Source organism: Malaclemys terrapin, chromosome 1, assembly GCF_027887155.1.
Source record: "Malaclemys terrapin pileata isolate rMalTer1 chromosome 1, rMalTer1.hap1, whole genome shotgun sequence".
In the NCBI taxonomy this organism is placed as follows: Eukaryota; Metazoa; Chordata; order Testudines; family Emydidae; genus Malaclemys; species Malaclemys terrapin.
In genome coordinates, this window is record NC_071505.1 from 352,486,080 (window position 1) to 352,494,991 (window position 8,912).

General features: G+C 40.0%; 1 protein-coding gene across 1 annotated transcript; it reads left to right on the forward strand.

The window, feature by feature from the left end:
- The first annotated feature begins 1,680 nt into the window (after positions 1–1,680).
- Positions 1,681–2,679, forward strand: LOC128833508 (olfactory receptor 52M1-like). The gene has a single exon (XM_054021448.1). It carries the CDS (start codon positions 1,681–1,683, stop codon positions 2,677–2,679), a length of 999 nt encoding a protein of 332 aa, XP_053877423.1.
- Positions 2,680–8,912: the final 6,233 nt, after the last annotated feature.

Consider the following 8,912-nt stretch of genomic DNA (forward strand, 5'->3'; position numbering starts at 1 on the left):
ATATCCACAGAGTCTGCTCCTTGATTTTTCAAGAGACTGAGGTGAGGCTGACTGGCCTGTAGTTCCCTGGATCCTCCTCCTTCCCTTTTTTAAGGGCGAGCACTACATTAGCCTTTTTCCAGTCATCCGGGACCTCCCCCGATCGTTATGAGTTTTCAAAGATAATAGCCAATGGTTCTGCAATCAAATCAGCCAACTCCTTTAACACCCTTGGATGCAGTTCCTCTGGCCCCATGGACTTGTGGTCTTCCAGCTTTTCTAAATATTCCTGAACCACTTCTTTCTCCACAGAGGGCTGGTCACCTCTTCCCCATACTGTACTGCCGAGTGCAGTAGTCTGGGAGCTGACCTTGTTTATGAAGACAGAAGCAAAAAAAGCATTGAGTACATTAGCTTTTTCCACATCCTCTGTCACTAGGTTGCCTACCCCATTCAGTAAGAGGACCACATTTTCCTTGACCTTCTTCTTGTTGCTAACATACCTGTAGAAACTCTTCTTGTTACTCTTAACATCCCTTGCTAGCTGCAACTCCAAGTGTGATTTGGCCTTCCTGATTTCACTCCTGACACTTGAGCAATATTTTTATACTCCTCCCTGGCCATTTGTCCAAGCTTCCACTTCTTTTTACTTCTTTTTTGTGTTTAAGATCAGCAAGGATTTCATTATTAAGCCAAGCTGGTCACCTGCCATATTTACTATTCTTTCTACACATCGAGATGGTTTGTTCCTGCAACCTCAATAAGGATTCTTTAAAATACAGCCAACTCTCCTGGACTCCTTTCCCCCTCATGTTATTCTCCCATTATACATTCAAGTTGAGCCTCTATTATGGTGTCTTTAAGAAGTTTCCACGCAGCTTGCAGGGATTTCACTTTTGGTGCTGTACCCATTAATTTCTGTTTAACTTACTTCCTCAGTTTTGTGTAGTTCCCCTTTCTGAAATTGAACTGTGCTCCACTTATTACTACATCAAGAACTGCCTCGCCTCATGTGGGTTCCAAGAATAGCTGCTCCAAGAAGCAGTCCTTTAAGGTGTAAAGAAACTTTATCTCTGCATCCCATCCTCAGGTGACATGTACCCAGTCAATATGGGGATAGTTGAAATCCCCCATTATTAATTAGTTTTTTATTTTAATAGCCTGTTTAATTGCCCTGAATATTTCATAGTCATGATCACAATTCTGGTCAGGCGGTCTGTAATATATCCCTACCGCTGTATTCTTATTATAAGACATGGAATTTCTATCCATAGACATGCTATGGTACAGTATGATTCAAATAAGATTTGTAACACTTTGATGCAATAATGGTGGAGTGACAGAGTTGGGATTCAGTCTTGACAGGAACAATATGGATAAACAATATTCAGAAGCATGTTTCCTGCTGGTGCCTATTAAGGTTTCTCAGACCATGACATGTAGGAAATATTGATGCAAGGAGCCCCATACAATATGGAATCGGCATTAGTAGGGTCTGTTGTTCATAATTCATTTATCTGAATAATGAAAATGTTATTTTTCAGTGTGTGAAGAGCGACCAATCTCCCTCACCCACGAGAAGAGCCTCCCATAACATATGTAGTGTCTCATATTAACATTGTGTCTCCATCCAGGCATTTGTACAGTGGCCATCATCTGAGAGCCTGGGCACATACAGGAAGTTGGGTGAACATATGGTACATGCAGGAGAGACCGTTCTGCTTCAGTATTGGTCCCCTTCTCCCCTACTCCATGTCAGATTCCAACACAACCGACTTCAGCAACCCCTCCACTTTCATCCTGCTGGGCATTCCTGGCCTGGAGGCGGCCCATGTCTGGATCTCCATCCCCTTCTGCACCATGTACACCATAGCCATCTTGGGGAACTTCACCATCCTATTCATTGTGAAGATGGAGCCGAGTCTCCATGGGCCCATGTACTATTTCCTTTGCATGCTGGCCGTAACTGACCTGGTGGAATCTACGTCCATTGTGCCCAAAATGCTGAGCATCTTCTGGTTCAATTCGAGAGAGATAGATTTCAGTTCTTGCCTCACCCAGCTGTACTTCATTCACTGCTTCTCAGCGATGGAGTCTGGGATCTTTGTGGCCATGGCTTTGGATCGCTACGTGGCCATCTGCAATCCCCTGAGACATTCCACCATCCTGACAAACTCCATCGTGGCCAAGATTGGCCTGGCCATGATGCTGCGCAGCAGCTTGCTTGCATTGCCCTATCCCTTCCTGGTAAGGCAGTGGCCATATTGCAGAACCAATGTCATCCCCCAGCCGTACTGCGCGCACATAGCTGTGGTGAAGCTGGCCTGCGCCGACATCCGCGTCAGTAGTTACTATGGCCTCTTTGTGCTATTCTGTGTGTTGGGTCTGGATGCGATTTTTATTGCCCTGTCCTACACCCAGATCCTCAGGGCCATCTTCAGCCTCCCCACAAAGGACGCCCGGGTCAAAACTTTTGGGACCTGCATCTCCCACCTTTGTGCCATCTTAGCCTTTTACATCCCAAGTCTCTTCTTCTCCCTCATGTACCGGTTTGGCCAGAATGTGCCCCTGCATTTCCACGTTCTCATTGCCAATGTGTACCTCTTGATGCCCCCTGTGCTAAATCCCATCATCTACGGGGTGAGGACCAAACAGATCCGGGACAAGCTGCTCCGCCTCTTTACTCATAAAGGGACCTAAAATTTTCTTCTGCTGCTCTGGCTCTCAGACGTCCATGCAGAGCTGGCTGGTGATATGGTGCTGGACAGTCAGAGACACATTAAATCCTTTCCTGACCTTACTATGCTGTGTTGGTGTTGTGGAAGCAGAGAAAGAATTGACAGAAAAAGAATTGCAATGCATAATAGTTTGTTAGCAAAAGTCAGGCTAACTGTAACCCTAATAACACGAGATTTGTAAAAGCAAGAAATGTGTAAGGCAAGTAAAAAAAAACTGTGTGAGAAGTTGTTGTGACCTTGTGTAAATAATGTGTAAATAATATGGAATGTAGACTAAGAGTAAGCAAAATGCAGCTGTTGCTCATTATTGTCTGTAACAAAAGGTATAAATGCTTGCTGTAATTGTTTACCTGTTGAGAGACCTGTTTAGCTCTCTCCCTCTCTGCAATAAATAAAAAAAATATAAAGTATCTGACTTGCTGTACCCAAACAAAAAGTGAGAACTCTGTTATTCTCCGACAGTGTGGCAAATTGGCGAATTGGTCTATACACAAGTCATAGAGTTGCCACCTTTCTAACTGTTTGTAAATGCCCCACGTCTTCTGCCGAGGCCCCACCCCTGTCACATGCAAAGTAGCCATTTCAGATTTTCCTAGGAATGGCAATTTTTCCAGTTTTTAGGCCTCACCTCATATTGCTAAAACCATTCAATCATTGCTTCAACAGAAACAACAAGGAGTCTGGTGGCACCTTAAAGACTAACAGATTTATTTGGGCATAAGCTTCCGTGAGTGTGAGGTTTTTACTCATGAAAGCTTATGCCCAAATAAATCTGTTAGTCTTTAAGGTGCCACCAGACTCCTTGTTGTTTTTGTAGATACAGACTAACACGGCTACCCCCTTATGCTTCAACAGAAAATCATTCATAAGTGTATTTCAATATGCAACTCTCCAATCTGGCCAGTACAAAAACCAAATGTGTCATGTCATCTTACCATTGACTATCGAAAGTTGAATCAAGTGACTCCAGCTTGTACAGCTGTTGTATCCAAAATGCCTGACCTGAGTCAATCTATCAATCCCAAAGTAAAATGGTTTTCTACCATGTGTCTAAGGAAAGCCAACATTGGCTATCTTTCACAGTAGAAGGGGTTCAGTTTACATTTCAAGTCTGACCCCAAGGGCTACATAATAGTTCGGCCATTTTCCATGGGCAAATGAAATGAATTTTGACAAGGTTTTCAAAACATCTGTTCTATTTCAATATGTAGATGGCATTTGTTTAGCAATAGAAACTCAAGAGAAACACCAAAAGTGTCGATTTAACTTTTTCAAATCATCAAGGACACAGGGTTAAAGTGTAATCCAACAAAGCTACAACTAATGTTCCCAGAAGTTTTCTTTTTGGATATCACATTGTCTCAAGGAGATCAATCACCTGCATAACAAAAGGTGGATGCAATTCGGGAACTACCTATGCCCACTAACATAACTTCTTTACATTCTTTCTTAGGTTTAGCAGGATACCATCGAGACTTCATCCCTAACTTTGTTCACATTGCAGGTCCACTCTATAAACTCTTGAAAGAAGCAGTTGCTTGAATTTGGACAAACAAGCATGTGAACGTAGGAAAATTATCTATTTGGTACATGACATACCATCAGGAGATCATCAAGGGGTGGAAAAAAACCACGCAGCGCCTCACCTCGATAGGTTGGTGGCCATGAATGAAGGCAAATGTACACCAGTACTGTAAAAATTGTTTAATTTGTGCACAGAATAATCCTTTAAGATCCCAAATATGTGAAGGTCCATGGAAACCAATACCTTCTGTTTGTCATTAATCCGTTCTCTTAATGGGTGGAGGCATTTCCTTTAAAAGCAAATACACTGTAGCCAGAGCAGAGGCTCTAACTGACCAAGTATTTTCTCACTGGGAACTCCCTGCTAGGGTAGAGTCAGACAGTGGAACACAGTTTACTGAACAAGTTTTCCAAAAAGGCCTACAATTTTTAGGAGAGCAAGAAAAATTGTATATTCCATACAGCCCTCAATCATCAGGGATGGTAGTGCGAACAAATCACCCCATCAAACATATGCTGCAAATGCCCATAGATGCTAATGGATGCAGTTGGGACATCCTGATTCCTCTCATTTCAATTATCAGAGGGGTAGCTGTGTTAGTCTGAATCTGTAAAAAGCAACGGAGGGTCCTGTGGCACCTTTGAGACTAACAGAAGTATTGGGAGCATAAGCTTCCATGGGTAAGAACCTCACTTCTTTAGATGCAGTGTCTTGCATCTGAAGAAGTGAGGTTCTTACCCACGAAAGCGTATGCTCCCAATACTTCTGTTAGTCTCAAAGGTGCCACAGGACCCTCTGTTTCTCATTTCAATGGCATTCAGGGCAACCCCAGGTGCCTCCACAAATCGTACACCCTTTGGGGTTATAACTAAACAAAGTATGCACGTGCCAGAGCATCATTTTTGGCATGCCAGTGGCACATGGCTAAAGGGAGTAAAGCTTGAAACCTATCTGCAAGCAGTACAAAAACATCGGAGTCAGGTAGCTTGTGAATTGGAAAAATTCAAACCAAAGGCAAAAGCCTATTTTGACAAAATAAAAAAAAAATGCTTGGGAGGTTGGAAACCAAGTTATGCTTTTATTCTATGGTGTACCTGAACACATCTTATGTAACCCATAAACTGGGCTATGTACTATTGTGGACAGATTAAGTGCCTATGTGTATAAAATTAAAATTGTACCAAGTAACAAAAAAGTAGATAAATATTACCACGCGAATCAGCTAAAGCACTCTCGCAAGGGAAATGTCTCTCCACAGGCACCAGAATCAAAGACGGTAATTGCACAAGAAAGCCAACACAAAAGAGCTCAGTGACAGAAACAATAAAAATGCCACTCGCAACCACACTAATCCTGTACTTCTGCTTGAATGCTGCAGTTCAAACTGAGTCACAGACAGGTTCTCCACAAGATACACAAATGGTTGCAGTGGATCAATATGTTATGGTGGGACTAAACTCAGACTTGCCTATTAAGGCTAAAAAAAATCACAGATAATAGTGACTTGGGTACAAGAAAGAATAAAACCAAGTCAAGAGCCATTTAAAATACCACGCCTGTGAACTGAAATTTTCTTTAAATGGAATTACCCACCAGACCAAGAACAATTCATATCTAAAATTTGAGACAGGACACTGTTTACCTCATGGACTAATGATACACCTGTAACAATGTATAAGGTACAGAATCATATGTCGGATTTGTATAGACTAGGGTTAGATGTAACATTAAAAGATGAACAAAAACTTGTATTATGCAAAATTTTCCAACAGAAACATAAAAGAGGTACATATACCCAAAGACATTACATAGCCAAATGCTTCGTCATAGGTTTTATCAACAAGTCAAAGGAAAAGTAGGGAAACATATAGCTCTTGCATATGATATAGAAGAAAATAAGCAAAAGTCTTATGTAGATTGGAAAAAGGAGCTTTCCTTTACTGAAGATGGGATAGTCAACCAGACGAACGACAATTCATATCTAAGATTTTGGACAGAACACTGTTAACTGCATGGACTAATGATAAAATTGTAACTATCATAGAATCATAGAATATTAGGGTTGGAAGAGACCTCAGGAGATCATCTAGTCCAACCAAGTGGGGAACACCACTAGCTACCCCTCTCCATGCTGAAAATTTGCCATTTATGACTACCCTTTGTTCCCTGTCATCCCAGCCAAGGATTTGTCAAGCTGGGCCTTAAAAACCACTAAGGATGGAGACACCACCATCTCCCTAGGTAACCCATTCCAGTGCTTCACCACCCTCACAGTGAAATAAATGTAAGGTACAAAATCATATGTGGGGTTTGTATAGACTAGGATTATATGTAACATTGAGAGATAACCAAAAGTCTTATGTAGATTGGAAAAAAAAATCTTTCCCTTACTGAAGAAATCTAGCATGGGAAAATGTAAAGCATATATCCCAGGAGAAACTCACTCTTTTCCAGTCAGTGATGGAATTCCATATGGATCATGGGAAAACAGAACCAGATGTCGAAGCTCAGTAAAAGGTGGAGCAATGGCTATTCATGATTTAAAACAGGAAGATGAGAGAGAGTATAAGACCTGTATCAAAATTAAAGTTTGGATAGAACTTGAGTTATTAGCAAATACTTCAAGGTGAAGGTACAGGCAATAAGAGTTAAAAGGGACCAGTAACCTCAAAATTCACTAAAATGTCCAAAATTACAGGAAAGGCCTATTAGTGGTCTGACCGCCACACCAGTGCCAGGGGTGTTAATCAATCAGGTATAATTCATGCATATCCCTGTTGTGTTAAATCTATCTTATTGGCAAATAAGCAAATTCAATTACTGCAGAGACACCAAGGTTGCCTTTTTTCCCCCTCAGTACATCTTGTGGATAAGGTAACTGCTTATCAACAATGAGTGCAGGATATAGCTAATTTGGGTCTAAAAGAACACAATAATCTGAATGCTCCTAGAAGAAAACACAAAAAACAAATCCATTGGAAATCATAAACAGTATTACAAGATTATATGGTACAAAAATGTCAATTTGAAATAAGGTGAATGTAGAAAAAACAAAAAGCACGTTATGTACGTACTTCAGGAAGAAGTTAATCACGTCATTGATCCAATATTGAAAGGGATTATGGTTTATCAACTGAGAAACAATTCACAGTGTATAATATGCATAAAATCACTAGATTATTTAATAAACCTAAGAGAAGATTAATCAATTGGTAAACTACAATAATGATCAGGACAAAATTCATTATCTTGGGGGAAAATTTCTTTGCTCAGCATATGGAAAATACGTTGTTAGCACCATTGAAAGGACCTTACAATTTTTAGAATGAAAAGGGTTCCAAAATTGATTAAAAAACAGCAAATTATAAATTGGTATTCCACAATGTATTCAAAGGTATGGAGAAGAAAAAGTTGAATGCCAAATGTAATGTAAAAAAAAAATGTCATTTGGGCCAATTAGAAATTACCTTATACGTTTCGTTCAATATATCATTACCATTATCATTGTGTTTGATCCAGATAAGGATGCTATTTGATCAATTGGCTACTGTCCAATCCATAGGCCATCTAAAAAATGATATTTACAAGGAACAAATGCAAGTACTTCTGCTAATAGTGTGTCACAGTGTATTCAAAGGTATGGAGAAGAAAAAGTTGAATGCCAAATGTAATGTAAAAAAAAAATGTCATTTGGGCCAATTAGAAATTACCTTATACGTTTCGTTCAATATATCATTACCATTATCATTGTGTTTGATCCAGATAAGGATGCTATTTGATCAATTGGCTACTGTCCAATCCATAGGCCATCTAAAAAATGATATTTACAAGGAACAAATGCAAGTACTTCTGCTAATAGTGTGTCACCATGATACCCAAACATGGAAAGTCCCACAGATAACTTGTTGATCTCAAAAAGAGCATCAATGGATCTCTAGGTGCAATGTATTTGAAGTAATAACTCCACTATGTGGTCAGCTGAAAAGGTACCAACAAGATTCCCCAGCAATGAATGAGACTCAAGCATCATGCCCAGTACAACTAACTAAATGGAGCTCTCTAATGGAACAAATGGCCTATGCAGAAAAACAACAACAACAGAACAGTATTACGTGGTAACCAATCATAAAGAATTTTATCATGGTCAACGTAGATGTATGTTCATTAATCCAAATTTTTGTTTAAAATCACAAGTACCCAATTGTCAATTGGTCATACAACAATACCTCCGATACCCACTTTTGAAAATAAAACTGCTATTCTTAGTAACCCTGGCTAGTAGGATTTGATCAGACAAAGCACTCCGACTTTTCACAGCTATAAACCACCACTAACCTTACAGCTGAAACAATTATTAGCAAAAAGGAATTCATATTTAATTGAAATTAGCAATGCCATGGATAAAGCAAAACAAGCAATAATCAAAATGGAAGACAATGATAATTCACAAGATAGGACACCTAAAGGAATGGGAATTGGATGGAAAGGATGGATTATTTGCCATAGTATCCTTACTATGTGCACCATCATTGCCTTCTGTTATATGGGAGGAAAAATTAAAAGAATGCGTGCACGACAGGCTAACCCGTTACCATGTATACTTCTTATTCCCTTACCTATTTGGTCAACTGTCACAACACCAGCAACAGACAGACATGATGGGAGAGAAG

What these genes read in the sequence shown, in the direction of transcription:
- LOC128833508 (XM_054021448.1), top strand. Translation starts at nt 1,681, where the DNA reads ATGCAGGAGAGACCGTTCTGCTTCAGTATTGGTCCCCTTCTCCCCTAC.